Raw genomic sequence first — 14,582 nt, forward strand, 5'->3', positions numbered from 1 at the left:
TTTCATTTAAGATGAGTCGTTGGTGAGGTTTCCGACTGGTTTTTAAAAATTTTTTCATTAATTTTTTTAATTGGCTGCATTGGGTCTTCGTTGCTGCGTGCGGGCTTTCTCTAGTTGCGGTGCGCGTGCTTCTCATTCCGGTGGCTTCTCTTGTTGCGGAGCACGGGCTCTAGGCACGTGGGCTTCAGTAGTTGTGGTGCGCAGGCTCAGTAGTTGTGGCGCACGGGCTTAGCTGCTCCGCGGCATGTGGGATCTTCCCCGACCAGAGCTCGAACCACTGTCCCCGGCATTGGCAGGCGGATTCTTAACCACTGCGCCACCAGGGAAGCCCCTGACTTCTTAAATGTCTAGTACTACTGTGTTTTCCCTCTCCTGATGAATTGAATGACTGTTTGGATACAGAATTCTTAGTTCAAAACATTTTCCTCTCAGAACTTTGAAAGTATTCTTTTCTTTTATCAAGACATCCAGTAATGCTCTCATTTTGATGTGTTGTATCTGTGTGCCAGGTACTATTTTAATCCATTTGTATGCATCAGCTCATACTTTTAAATGGCTTGCAAACACAGCCAGGGGGAGTAATATGATTGTCCGATGAGTGGATGAGTGAAGTGAGACAGAGAACGTAACTTACCTCAACTGTAGTATGTTCACAACTGGGGTGAGAAGCCCGGCGTCCTGCTGGCAGCGCCCGTGTTCCCTCTGCTCACATCTGCCTTACACCTCTTTGTGGTGCTTCCGTCTTTCTCTGTATTCCTGGAGCTCTTCGGTTTTCACAAGCTGTGTGTAAGCATGGTTTTCTCTTTTGCCATTATTTCTGCTCAGTGCTTGGAAAAACTTTTCAATCTAAAAAAGTATATTTTTCTTTAACTCTGGCCTAATATTGTTATGTTATGCTCACTATTATATCTTTGATTACTTTTAATTTATCCCCACCCCACTTTGCAATCGTACTTCTCTGTGACTGGAATTACTGTGACATGGACTTAGAACTTGCTGATCTCTCCTCCATATGTTAGTAATTTTTCTATTTTCCATCTCTTTGGTTTTCTCTTCTCTCCTCTAAGAAATTTCCTGGATTTTAACCCCTAGATCCGCTAACTTGAAATTTCAGCATGCCCATTCCATTGTTCTGTGCATAAATTATTTTTCTGAAATTGTATTTAAAATTTTTATGAGCATTTACTTTTTTGTTTTACTGTAGCAACCTGTTACTGTTTTATTAGTTAATGTCACTGTCATTATTGAGAACTCTAACTGGAGTTTTTTTTTTTAAGGACTGTTCTGTCCTTGAATCATGTTTGTTCGTCTGGCTTCGTATTTTTTTTTCTTCCCCCTTAAATGTCGAGCGATTCTAATGTTTTATACATATTCACTCGTGGTTATTATGATAGGTAGCTGGTTTTATTTTATTTAGCATGTTTCTCCCTTACATGAGAGAGAACTGAGCGTAATGATTGTGGATTCTGTGTGATGTTTAGGTGAGAACCAGTTTGGGGTAAAGTTTCATATGGAAAGCTTCCTGTGAGGGTTGGGGAACAGGCCGGGAGTCCCTTACCTGTCAGATGAAGGAGGCTTTATTCTGCCAACATAGCTGTGGTTGAAAATCTGCCCAGTGCCCAGGATGCACTCATGTCCCATTAGTCATTGTTACTTAATTTCAAAACCTGTATTATCTCTTTCAGTTTATGTGCATTATATTTTCAAATGAAGGTGTTAGGACTTAATTTGTTTGGAGCTCACTGCTTAATACATGAACTATTAGGTATTCATTTTGTCTTAGGAGTACGATTTAAAAAAAAAAGTCCTGAGACGTTAAGGGCACCCGTGAACCTCTGGGATGCTGTGACTTAACCCATCTCATCTCGTGTATCTGATACTGTCTTTCCTGATGCTGTGTCTCTCTGTCCAAGCGCCTTCATCCACACCGGTGGCCTCACTTAACCATAATACTGAAACTGCTCTCACACTGCCGTCTAGCCCAGACCTCGTGTTTGATCTCTAGACCTGTACATTTAATTACTTACAGGACATATCCCATAGTAAGTCGAACCCAGGCTGACCACAAATGAACTTAGGATCTTTCCCTGACGTTGGCCGCATCCCAAGGTTTCCAGCCCAGGGAGCAGCCTCGCCTTGCATGCGATTGCATCAGGTAGAATCCTAAGGGGCTCCTCTTCTGTATCCGTAGCTGATCCATTACCTCATCATGTCAAACTCACCTTCTGAGTATCTGAGATGAACATGTGCCTCAAACTACTGTCCAGCTGCACTACATGCAGCTACTACCGTTGCTCTAGAACAGTGGCTTTCTCTCCGCCTCACTAGCGGGGTCTTTGCTTCACCCCATCTATTCTCTGTACTGGAGCCAGTGTAATCTTCCAAGATGCACAGTCAATCACATTACTACCTGCTTAAAATCCATCAGTGGATTTTAGGATGACAAACATGCGATCAGAGGCTCTGCATGACTTTGTGTTTCTGCACTCCAGCGCGGCTGGCTTCTTCTTAGGACCTAGAACCATCCACACACTTTCCTGCCACAAGGCTTTTGCGCCAGGTGTTCTGGGTTCTCTCTGCCTGCAGTGCTACCCACCCCACCCCTTTGTTTAATTATATCTCGTCTTATCCTTCAGAACTCAGCTCAAGCATTGCTTCTTTAGGGAAGTTTCCACTGACCTTTTGACTTTGTCACATTTGCAGTGTTCCATTGTGCATATGATTATCTGATTGATATTTATCTTTCCTGGTAAATTTTAAGTTTCATGGGAACTGACAGCATTTTGACTTTTGTTCATTCTTGTATTCCCAGTGCCTTAAGTTTTGTTTAACACACAATAGTCATTCAGTACCGTTTGTTGATGGAATAATTCATTTCTAATTTTTCTTTCTTTGTAGGTCTGCTGTTTTCATTAGCATCTGCCACTTAGAGGTACCACAGTAAAGGATATTTGCTATATTTAATATTTTCCATCAGGTTGGAGGCACGTGGCAAGAATGGGTAATTTTCAATTTAAAATATTTATAAATTGTAAAATAATGATTCTGCAAGCTACACAGATTTAATAGAATTAACTTTATGACTTTTTTCTTTCTCAAATAATTTGTAGATGATAGCTCTTTTAAAAAGAATTGATTGAAAATAATTCATTCTCTTTCTCTCTCTCTTTTTTTAGATTTAGAAAAGTACCTGAAGTTTTTGGAGAAAATGTCACAGTTGATTTTGGATGAAATGGCAGAAGCTGAGTGAGTGTTGTAGTAATAAATCAAGAGATATAAAGTTCTACATCTTATTCGCTGTGTATCGGATTGGCCTTAAAGCGATTATCTACCTTTCATCTATCTATCATCTACCGTCTGTCTATTATCTATCTGTCCATCCATCCTTCCATCTATCCACATATCTAATCTATTTATCATTTACCTTAGTATATGTATTATAGTATTTTTTATATATATATATATATATATATATATATATGAGATTGTTGAACACAGAACTTTTAGAGCTGTTTGATGGTCAGTGGAAACAGTCTTCTCTTGCTTTATTGTCCATGGCTGTCAATGAACCCATCATTTTATGAAAGGATGAGATTTTTTTTTTCCCGTATTTGAGAGCATTTATTCAATCTTCTCGAAATCATGCTTACAATTTCCATGTATTTTTTTTTAAACATCTTTATCGGAGTATAATTGCTTTACACTGGTGTGTTAATTTCTGCTTTATAACAAAGTGAATCAGCTACACATATACATATGTTCGCATGCCTCCTCCCTCTACAGTAATTCTCTTTTTTTTTTTAACATCTTTATTGGAGTATAATTGCTTTACAGTGGTGTGTTAGTTTCTGCTTTATAACAAAGTGAATCAGTTATACATTTATACATGTTCCCATGTCCTCCTCCCTCTACAGTAATCTCTTTTTTTTTAACATCTTTATTGGCATATAATTGCTTTACACTGGTGTTAGTTTCTGCTTTATAACAAAGTGAATCAGCTATACATATGTTCCCATGTCTCCTCCCTCTACAGTAATTCTCTTTTTTTTTTTTAACATCTTTATTGGAGTATAATTGCTTTACAGTGGTGTGTTAGTTTTTGCTTTATAACAAAGTGAATCAGGTATACATATACATATGTTCCCATATCTCTTCCCTCTTGCATCTCCCTCCCTCCCACCCTCCCTATCCCACCCCTCTAGGTGGTCACTAAGCACCGAGCTGATCTCTCTGTGCTATGCAGCTGCTTCCCACTAGCTCTCTGTTTTACGTTTGGTAGTGTATATATGTCCATGCCACTCTCTCACTTTGTCCCAGCTTACCCTTCCCCCTCCCCATATCCTCAAGTCCATTCTCTAGTAGGTCTGTGTCTTTATTCTTTATTCCGTCTTGTCCCTAGGTTCTTCATGCCTTTTTTTTTTTAATTTTAGATTCCATATATATGTGTTAGCATACGGTATTTGTTTTCCTCTGACTTACTTCACTCTGTATGACAGTCTCTAGGTCCATCCACCTCACTACAAATAACTCAATTTCGTTTCTTTTTATGGCTGCGTAATATTCCATTGTATGTATGTGCCACATCTTCTTTAGAAAGGATGAGATTGATGAAGCAGGAAGGTCTATATTCAGATATAGGTGTTGAGTCCCTGAGTCCGGCCCACATTTTGGCCTTAGATAACGTGCTCTGTTTTCGAGCCTCAGTTTCCTTCCCTGTTGAGCGGAGGTGATGCTGATTCCTCCTGTGAAGAACACTCATGTGTGCGGGTGTCTTTGGCAAGTCAGTGTAGAGACCAACGTGAAAGAATTACTCAGTAAATCAAGCTATTGATGATAATGATGATGAAGATAATAATGATAATAAAGCTGCTGCCTTTGGGGCCTGCTTTCATCTTTGTGTAATTTTTCATTTTCACTGTTTGTATTTTAGTTATGACAGTCTGTTGAATGATTTTGTTGAGTCTGAGTTTTTTCTGATTGATGGAGACTCACTGCTGATGACATACATCTGTGAGAAATCCTTGCGGCCTGAACAGGGCCTGCACTTCTTTTACCTGGTGGAATGCTACCTTGTGGATCTAATTAATAAAGGAGGACAGTTTGCCGTCGTCTTCTTCAAGGTAACGTGACAGTTGGGTTCTTTTCTATGATTTGAGAACTGAGACTACAATGACATTGTTTTATAAGTAGGTTTTTCTTCTTATTTCAAAGTGAAGTAGATCTATAAAAATTCAGCAAATTTAAAGGGAAGAACAAAAAAAAAGTGACCCAGGATCCCAGTATTCAGAAATTACTACATTGAGGATTATTATTATTATTTTTATTGGGGTATAGTTGTTTTACAATGTTGTGTTAGTTTCTGCTGTGCAGCAAAGTGAAGTAGAGTTCTCTCTGCTATATAGTACGTTCTCATTAGTTAACTATTTTATACATACTGGTGTATATATATCAATCCCAATTACCCAGTTCTTCCCACTCCCCCCTTTCCCCCTTTGGTGTCCATACGTTTGTTTCTATTTCTTTGTCTCTATTTCTGCCCTGCAAACCGGTTCATCTGTACCATTTTTCTAGGTTCCACATATATGCGTTAATATACGATATTTGTTTTTCTCTTTCTGACTTACTTCACTCTGTATGACAGTCTCTAGGTCCATCCACGTCTCTGCAGATGACCCAGTTCAAAAAGAAACATGCACCCCAGTGTTCATTGCAGCACTATTTACAATAGCCAGGTCAACGTAAATGTCCATCACAGACGAATGGAGAAAGAAGATGTGGTACATACACACAATGGAATATTACTCAGCCATAAAAAGGAATGAAATTGGGTCATTTGTAGAGGATTATTTTTTATTTGCCCTCATGGAGCTTTCCTGTGAGGACACACAGGACCCTGGAGGAGGGGGAGGGGTGTCCTCGGAAGCAACTGAGCTGATCTCCGGGTTCTAATCTCCCAACTCCAAGTAGGTCCACCTCTGTCTTCAAAACTCAACAGTTTGTGGGGGCTTCGCTGGTGGCGCAGTGGTTGAGAGTCTGCCTGCTAATGCGGGGGACGTGGGTTCGAGCCCTGGTCTGGGAGGATCCCACATGCCGCGGAGCAACTAGGCCTGTGAGCCACAGCTACTGAGCCTGCGTGTCTGGAGCCTGTGCTCCGCAACGGGAGAGGCCGCGATAGTGAGAGGCCCCCGCGCCACGATAGTGAGAGGCCCCTGCTTGCCACAACTAGAGAAAGCCCTCGCACAGAAACGAAGACCCCACACAGCAAAAATAAATTAATAAACTCCTACTCCAGCAACTAAAAAAAACAAAAAAACCAGTTTGTTTGAGCCCAGAGGTGGATCAAACTCACCAATGTTGCTTCGTTCTTATTTGCTCTGAAGTAAATACATCCAAGGGAAGATACCTGGTCTTCCTTGATTTGAATGTGCATATAACTAATGAAATTTTAACAGTTTCAAATACATGTATGTATCATACCACCACCACCTCCTCATTCTACCCCTAAAGGTAACCAGTGTGTTATTCTTGGAGGTTTTAGTGCATGTCTGTTCAGTTCTTTTGTGATCCATATTATTGTTAGATATTTGAGCCTTGCTGACTGCCTGCGAGCAATGCATGAATTGTGGGCTTTTGATAAAAACCGGTGCTACTTCCGGGTGACCTGGGACTGTCCCTGCAGCGCGATCCACCCCAGCTTTCCCTGTGGACGCTTTATAGCTACCATTTGCTTTTACATATTTTTCTTTCCTTTTGAAGTGAGATTGGAGAGGAGAAGAATTAGAATGGGAAGGGAAAGTGTGAGTTAAAGGGGGAACATGTATTTAAACCCAAATTGTGATTTGTGGCATGTATCTGCAAAATGACAGTCAAGGATCGAGGATCTATGTTCTGACTATAAAACAGAATACGACTGTTGGAACCTATTCCTTTAATGAGTTTCATGGTATGTGTTAACCAGCAAAACTAGTAGACGGCTAAATGATGATTTCAAAATTGTCTACCCCACAGGATGCTGAACATGCATACAACAGCATCCCTGAATTGCTTCCTCTGAGAATGGCGTTAATTCTCCACCTTCAGCATAATACCAACATTGATGTCCGAACAGACTTTTCTGGGTGCTTCTCACAAGAGTGGAAAAGTTTCTTGGAAGACAGTTACCCATATTTTCTGATCGTTGCCGATGAAAGCCTGAGCCATCTACAAGTACACCTTTTCAACTTTTTAATCATGCAGTCCTGGGCGATGAATGTCAATGCCGTGCTCTTCTCGGGCCAAGCATCCGATGTCCTTCGACTTTACGCGTACTTTATGCCGAGCAAGTACAAACACCAGTTGATTTTCCAGAAGGTAGTTTGCACCTAAAAGACAAACTTTTAGAATTTCACGAAATTTCTGCATTACTTGACTCAGTTTTATTTCTCCCTCTTTTATGGAAATTATCATAGGTTTAACAGAGAGGTGTAGAAAAATAGAAATGATAATAATAAAACAAAAATGCAGTCATTATTGGGCAGTTGTTGTCATAACAGTAGTGCTTGGTGCTTCCCATGAGTCATTTTATTTAACCTTCACAGTGACCCTGTGAGGGAGGTGTTAGTGTTGTCTGTGTTTTGCAGATGATGAAATAGATACTTGAACAAATAATCTGCCCATTGTCAATTCCAAATCCAGTAATACAGCCTGGATTTTAAGAGGCAGCCTGACCCCAGCACTTCGGTGCTTAAGCGTGGCATGCGCTTCCATCTCCACTTAGGAAGGCCAGACACGCGTCCACATACTAGTGAAATGATGGTGAATATGGTAGCTTTTCATGAGAAAACAATGGTGAAAGTTGATGAAATACAATTTAAAAAAAAAATTAAAAAAATATTTTGGCCGTACTGCATGGCACATAGGATCTTGTTTCCCCGACCAGGGATCCAGCCTGTGCCCCCTGCATCGGAAGCATGGAGTCTTAATCACTGGACCGCCAGGGAGGTCCCTGAAATAAAATTATTTCTTAACATTAAATCATTAATAGAATTTTCAAAGTATTTAGAATTTTAATCCTGTGATCTTATTATTTTGCTGTATTGGTATAATTGGTAATGACTGTATTGAACATTTGGGAGTTCAAAAATGCTCACCAATTTTAGAAATAAATTTGGTTTCTGTGTAATTTTCACTACTTGTAGGGAATTTAGAATGTGAAGACAATTCTATATATCATCAAAATGATTTTTGTGTCAGTTAACATTTTCACTTTTTTGAGTTGAGGGTCACACCCCTCGTGGCACTGGCCACATCTGGATGGCTATCACAAAATCCAATAAGATAGTTTACTTTGCTTTCGTTAGAACTTCAGTCATTAAACTATTTCCAACTCTGGTTGCCTGCTGTGAGTAGGAACTGCCTTGTGTGTGTATTTTTTTTTTAATTAAAAAATTATTTTTTGTAGTGACAGGAGGTCCTGTAATCCGTTCATTTTTTATTCTGTTAGAGCAATTTCTGATTCTGTGTTTGAAGAGTCCCTACAAACTTCCTTGCTAGTCTTTTCTCAAGAAAGACATTTTTTAATGGAGGATTTTATTTCTGGTAAAATAATTTATTTCCTAGTTTATTGAACACTCACCTTAAAGAGGTGATTTCATTGATCAATTTGAGGACTGTGTGAAATGTGTATAAAAATGCCATGCATGTTGATAATGGCTGTTGCTGGATGTTCATTACCTGGGGAAGGCGATTATGCTATTCTCTCTGTGTCTCTTTGAATTTTTTTTCTAATAAAACCTAGTGCATTAAATGGGTAAATTGTTTCTTTTTGAGATATTGAAAATGTTCTAAAATTAGATTATGGCGATGGTTGCGCAACTCTGTAAATTTACCCAAAGCCATTGAATTGTACCCTTAAAGTGAGGGGATTTTGTGTCATGTTAATTATACCTTGATGAAGTTGTTAAAAAATAAAATGGACCTCGACAAAAATTAATTTGGCGAAGACAGGCAGGCTTTAAAAGCATTGTTGATGATCTGTAATTACATTAGTGTATTTTTTTTTAACTTAGAAATATATTGTAACAATATTATCTTCAATATATGATTTTCTTTAGTTGGAAAGTAATGTGATATATTATTTATGACGATTTATGTGACTTGCCTTCCTTTTGCAGCATGAAAAGCACTTTGAGAATGCTTATAAAACCCTGATTAAGCAATTGAAGGAATGTAGAGTTTTAGCATTAGGACGTCTTTTTGGAAATTTAAAATGGAAAGATATGATGGAAGAGGTACTGAAACTTTTAAAAATCTTTTGATTTGAATGAATTGTTTAATTACTAAAAAAATGCAAACATAGTTCAGAGTTCTCATATACCTCTCACCCAGCTTCCGCCCCCAGTGTTAAGATCTGATGTAACCAAGGTACGTTTGTCAAACCAGGAAATTAATATCACTATAATAATATTAACAGACAAACATATTAATAACAGACTTTAATACACCACTTTTTCCAATTATCAGAAAAATTATTCACAAATTTTATTTTTACTGGATGCCTAATATTTCTCTAATGCTGAACATTTAAATTGTTTGAAAATTGGCTTTAACAGATAACTTTGTGATGAACATCTTGGAGCATAAATCTTGGTACACATTTTGTATAACTTACCTAACCTACATACCTAGAACTTGCATAGTCAATCAGAAAGTATCAACATACATAATGATAATCATATGTATTGCCAAATAGCTTTGCAGTAACTCTGTGCCTATGTATACTCTGATTTGCAAATATAAGAGAAATGACACGTCACGTGATTTCCAGTGCTATTATCCTTAAAATATACTTTGCTAATTTGAAAGTAAAAATATGCTAATTGTCCTTTTTGTTACTAAAATGGTTGAACACTTTTATTAATATTTGTATTTTGTGAATTATCTACTCATCTCTTATTAAAGGCTTAGATGTTTTATTGATTTATAGGAGCTCTTTACATATTTAAACTTATAATAATTTCATTGAAATACTTACTATGTTCCCATTTTGAATTTTGTTTCTTGCTTTAAACAGAAATGTTTTTGTGTAGTCATATCTATTTTTCTCTTCGGTATGAGTTCTTCTAGTAAGATCATTTATGATTGAAAACATTTTTCTAAATACCACGACATTTTACAATTTCCTTCTGTGACAGGCATGTGAAACTATTTCTCTGCTTAAGCAACTGTGGCCAGAAGGATCTGACATTCGGCAAGTTCTTTGTGTTACTTCGTGCTCCTTGTCTTTGAGTTTATACCATCACTTTTTAGAAAACAGATCGAAGACCACTGATGCTCAGAAAGCTAACATCCAACAGGTATGATAAGTTTACCGTGAAACACCAGTGAAATTTTATGTATTTGATTTTACTGAAACATCTGTTGTGCTGTTAGATGGGTTGGTGTTCTACTCACAGATGTTTCCCTTAGTACATTTTTAGTCAAATGTGTCCAGCCCTCCAGCGGAAGATAAGAAAGTGGCCCTTGGTGAGAGTTTACCCCCTTATGATGTTCTGGGCTCTTACATGCCTTGTGCCATTAAGTCTTCACGACAGCAGTTTAAGGGAGGTGCTGTGATTCTTACTGAGGTTCAGAGAGTCCAGGGAACATTCGTCAAACCCAAGGATGAAATACAGTGTGGATTGAAACCAGGTCTGTCTGTCTTATCCAAGCTCCACTCTGTCCACTGCCTTGTGCAAGGAGCTTCCTGCTGTCCTGGCTGGACAGATGCTAAAGCCACAGCTTCTGTAGGGCTGACAGAGGCCATTGAGACTCTGTAGACTGGTGTGGGTTTGTTCGCCAACCAACTAGCCATCCCTGTGTGTCTGCACGTGTGCACGCATGCACTCAGACACACACGTGTACACGTACTGTGTTGTTTACAACCTGAGTGCTGGGGAACTCCTGGTTGAAGATTCTTATGAAAGAGAAACAGTTTGGTCTCTTTCTTTCATAGTTTCAGAAACGAACAGGGCTCGTCATCTTTCTCCTGTGTCCTTTAGGTCTGCTTGAATAGTGTCTTTGCAAAATAACGTAGGTGGCTAGGCGTGCCATTTTAAATGATCACAAAAGTGATACTAAACCACTTGTCTCTCTGGGGCTTCTCATCGTTGGACCCCGTCTGGCCCTGTGGAGGCACACTGAATGAGCCTCAGTCTGGTTCCAGTGACAGCCCTGCAAACATTGTCTCATCAGGTTAAATATGCCCACTTCTTTACCCTGTTTCCACTTGGGTACGTTTTCAGATTGTACCGGTTTCCTCACCCTGGTAGTTTTCAATATAACCTTTAAAATAGGAAGCCTGGGAGAAAAGAGATGGAGCATTTCATGTGTGGCCCCGCCGTGCAGAATCCTGTGAGCTCCTGACGTCATGCGCTGCTGGGTCAGCTCATGTGAAGTTGGGCTCAAGTAAGAACACAGGAAGTTGCTTCATGTAAACTGCTACTAAGCTGGCGGTTCCCTGTCTCTCTTACCCAACGTGTGTGTTATGTGAAGAAAAGAACTTTTGCAAAAATGCAGAGTGAACAGCGTAAGAGCGTGTGGTTCCTGCCCACGTGGTGCAGCTGCACCTTCTCTGAGGTGCCCAGGCATCAGGTGGTGTCCTGGCCACGGTCCTCTGACCCACCTTCTTTATTTGATGCAGGTGGAGACGAACTGCCCCACCCTGGAGGGGGTGACAGATTGGTGTAGACTGCACTGTCTCAGCGTGGCATTTCTCCTCCACTTACCTCTTTCCCAAAGAGCATGTACCAGATTCATCACTTCCCGCTGGATTAAGGACATTCAGACTTTCTTAACAATGGTAAGTATACTCTTGATTAGTTTATTTTTATTTTTTTTTTATTATTATTTTTTTGCGGTACGCGGGCCTCTCACTGTTGTGGCCTCTCCCGTTGCGGAGCACAGGCTCCGGACGCGCAGGCCCAGCAGCCATGGCTCACGGGCCCAGCCGCTCTGCGGCATGTGGCATCTTCCCAGACCGGGGCACGAACCCGTCCCCCCCACATCAGCAGTTGGACTCTCAACCACTGCGCCACCAGGGAAGCCCTAGTGGATCAATTTGAATGGACATTTTTTAAGGATCTTGATACTTATAGTCAGAATGTCCAAGGAAAGTGTTTTAGAACCAATCAGTTAGGAAGCCGGTCCACAAATATTTATTTAATGCACGTGCATCGTGTGGACCACAGGAAAAGAAGGTGTTCACCCACACTGCCCAGCACTTCCACAGAGCTACATTTTGCAGGGAGAGACAGATAAGGAATTTTTAAAACTACTCCTGCAGGATAGAAACTGCAGGACGCTTTAGAATCTGATACTAAAAAGACTGAACTCAGTCTGAAAAGGATGACTTCTCTTCAGAAATGAAGAGAAGTTAAGTAACCCAAGTCTGTGTGTAGGAGTTAGCAGGTTGGAGGGAGGCTGCACACCAGGTTCTAGGAGGTAAAGCAGCCTGTGTGATCGTGCCGAGGATGGCGTGACCGAGTGTCCCTGGACTAGAAAGAACACAGGAAAGGGACAAAGTGGAAGGGACGGGTCGGAGGCAGACCCTGTGGCCCCTTCAGGTGCTGTTAGGAGGGTGGAGACGTAACCTGATGCCAAGCACAGCGAGAGGCAGCTGGATGGTCTCTAGGTCAGTGGCGCTTTCATTTCAAAACAGGTGTCTCAGGTGCAGCGCAGAGGGTGCATTAGAGAGGTGACACGTGGACTCGGGAAGCCAGTTAGGTGACTGTCACCTCCGTGCCTGTAAGTGGTGCTGATGTTGGGGACAAGGGCATGGGCAGAGGGCTGGACAGCAGTGGGCAGTCGATCATGATTTGAGGTGTGGAGTTGACAGGTTTAGTGAGTGAGCGGCGGGGGCAGGGAAGAGTCGGGGGGACAGTCTCCTCTTGAGCCTCCAGGGGGAGGGGAGGGTGCCATGGTCCACGGGACGCTGGTGGAGGCCGCCGTGTGTTCAGTTTTGGAAAGAGTGCGTTTGAGGGTCCAAGGACATACCCAGATGGAGGTACCAGGTGAGCTGTGTTAATACTGGTTTGGAGCTCCGCAGAGTGGGATGCGTTGGACGTAAAGATTGGGAGTCATCAACCCACGGATGTTCATGTAGTGGACGAAATTATGTTGGGAGAGAGATGATAAGAGGGCCCGGGGCAGAGACCCGAGAAAGTCCATCGTGCAGTGGTCCCACATAGGCTGAGGTGCTGGGAAGGAACTGCTGAAATGGACGGAGAGGAGAGAGGGGAACGGATGGCTCTGAGAGACGGGAACCGTGTCTCCAAATGTGGGCGTGGCTAATAGGATCAGGTGTGTCGAGAGCTGTAGGGGGTTAAGGACTGAGCACAGTCCTCTGGGTTTGAGGGCACAGGGCTCACTGCTGCTGGGAATCAAGAGGCAGGTGAGCAGAGTGGTGGGGAGGAAAGTCAGTGTCAGTGATTCAGAGGTGAGTGGGAGGGAAAACATAACGGTGGAGAGAACTTTCTGTGTAAGAGGCTGAGAATAAGGGAACGGCAAAGGGCAGAGCTGGCACCTGAGTCAATGGAGAGTGCTCTGCAGCACTATTCACAACAGCCAAGACACAGAATCAACGTAAATATCCATCAATAGAGGAATGGATAAAGAAGATGTGGCACATATGTACAATGGAATATTACTCGGCCCTAAAAATGAACGAAATAATGTTATTTGCAGCAACGTGGATGGACCTAGAGATTGTCATACTGAGTGAAGTAAGTCAGACAGAGAGAGACAAATACCTTACGATATCACTTATATGTGGAATCTAAAAAGATGATACAAATGAACTTATTTAGAAAACAGAAACAGACTCACAGACATAGAATACAATCCTATGGTTACCAGGGTGTGTAAGGGGGGAGGGATAAATTGGGAGATTGGGATTGACATATACACACTACTCTATATAAAATAGATAACTAATAAGGACCTCTGTGTAGCACAGAGAACTCTACCTGATATTCTGTAATGATGTATACAGGGAAAGAATCTAAAAAAGAGTGGCTACTCTTTTATATGTATACACTTATATGTATAAGTGAATCACTTTGCTGTACACCTGAAACTAACACAACAAAGTAAATCAACTGTACTCCAATATAAAATAAAAAATAAAAAAAGAGTGCTTTTAAAATGACAGATGGAGCATGTCTAAATGCTGATCATGGAAACTAAGAGAGGATAGGATGAAAATACAGGGAGAGTCAGGTGAGGGGGGGGGCATGCGGAGGATGCCCTTTTATGGAGGGAGGGGTATGGCCGTTCTTACAGGAGAGAGTGAAGAAAGAATGGTACAGATTGGCCGTGACGGAGGTTGTGGGGTCTGTTTACAGTTCCTGCTTGCTGGTGTGAATTTCCTGCTTGCTGGTGTGAATTTCCTCTGTGAAGTAGAGACAAAGTCATGTGCTCAAAGTCATGGCGAGGAAGCAGGCCCGGAAGTTTAAGAACAGTGAAATATGTGGGAGATATTTACTGGAGGCGGGGAAGAGTAAGCGCTACTGAGAGGGACATACCACCCTGTCCTGCCTGGTACTTTGGAGGCTTCCCTTGACATA

At 41.2% G+C, this 14,582-nt stretch overlaps 1 protein-coding gene across 1 annotated transcript in view; it reads left to right on the forward strand.

The window, feature by feature from the left end:
- Window positions 1-3,208: 3,208 nt before the first annotated feature.
- DDX60 (DExD/H-box helicase 60) overlaps window positions 3,209-14,582 on the forward strand; it is a gene marked incomplete at its 5' end in the record, with an annotated part of 79,071 nt that continues 67,697 nt past the window's right edge. The window contains 6 exons of the mRNA XM_082657535.1: window positions 3,209-3,246; window positions 4,931-5,120; window positions 7,009-7,350; window positions 9,153-9,269; window positions 10,173-10,334; window positions 11,660-11,818. Of these exons, the coding sequence (XP_082513661.1) occupies window positions 3,209-3,246; window positions 4,931-5,120; window positions 7,009-7,350; window positions 9,153-9,269; window positions 10,173-10,334; window positions 11,660-11,818 (1,008 nt within the window). The remainder of the gene's footprint in view (window positions 3,247-4,930; window positions 5,121-7,008; window positions 7,351-9,152; window positions 9,270-10,172; window positions 10,335-11,659; window positions 11,819-14,582) is intronic.

This window comes from Grampus griseus (genome assembly GCF_964374135.1).
Source record: "Grampus griseus genome assembly, chromosome: 6".
NCBI lineage: Eukaryota > Metazoa > Chordata > Mammalia > Artiodactyla > Delphinidae > Grampus > Grampus griseus.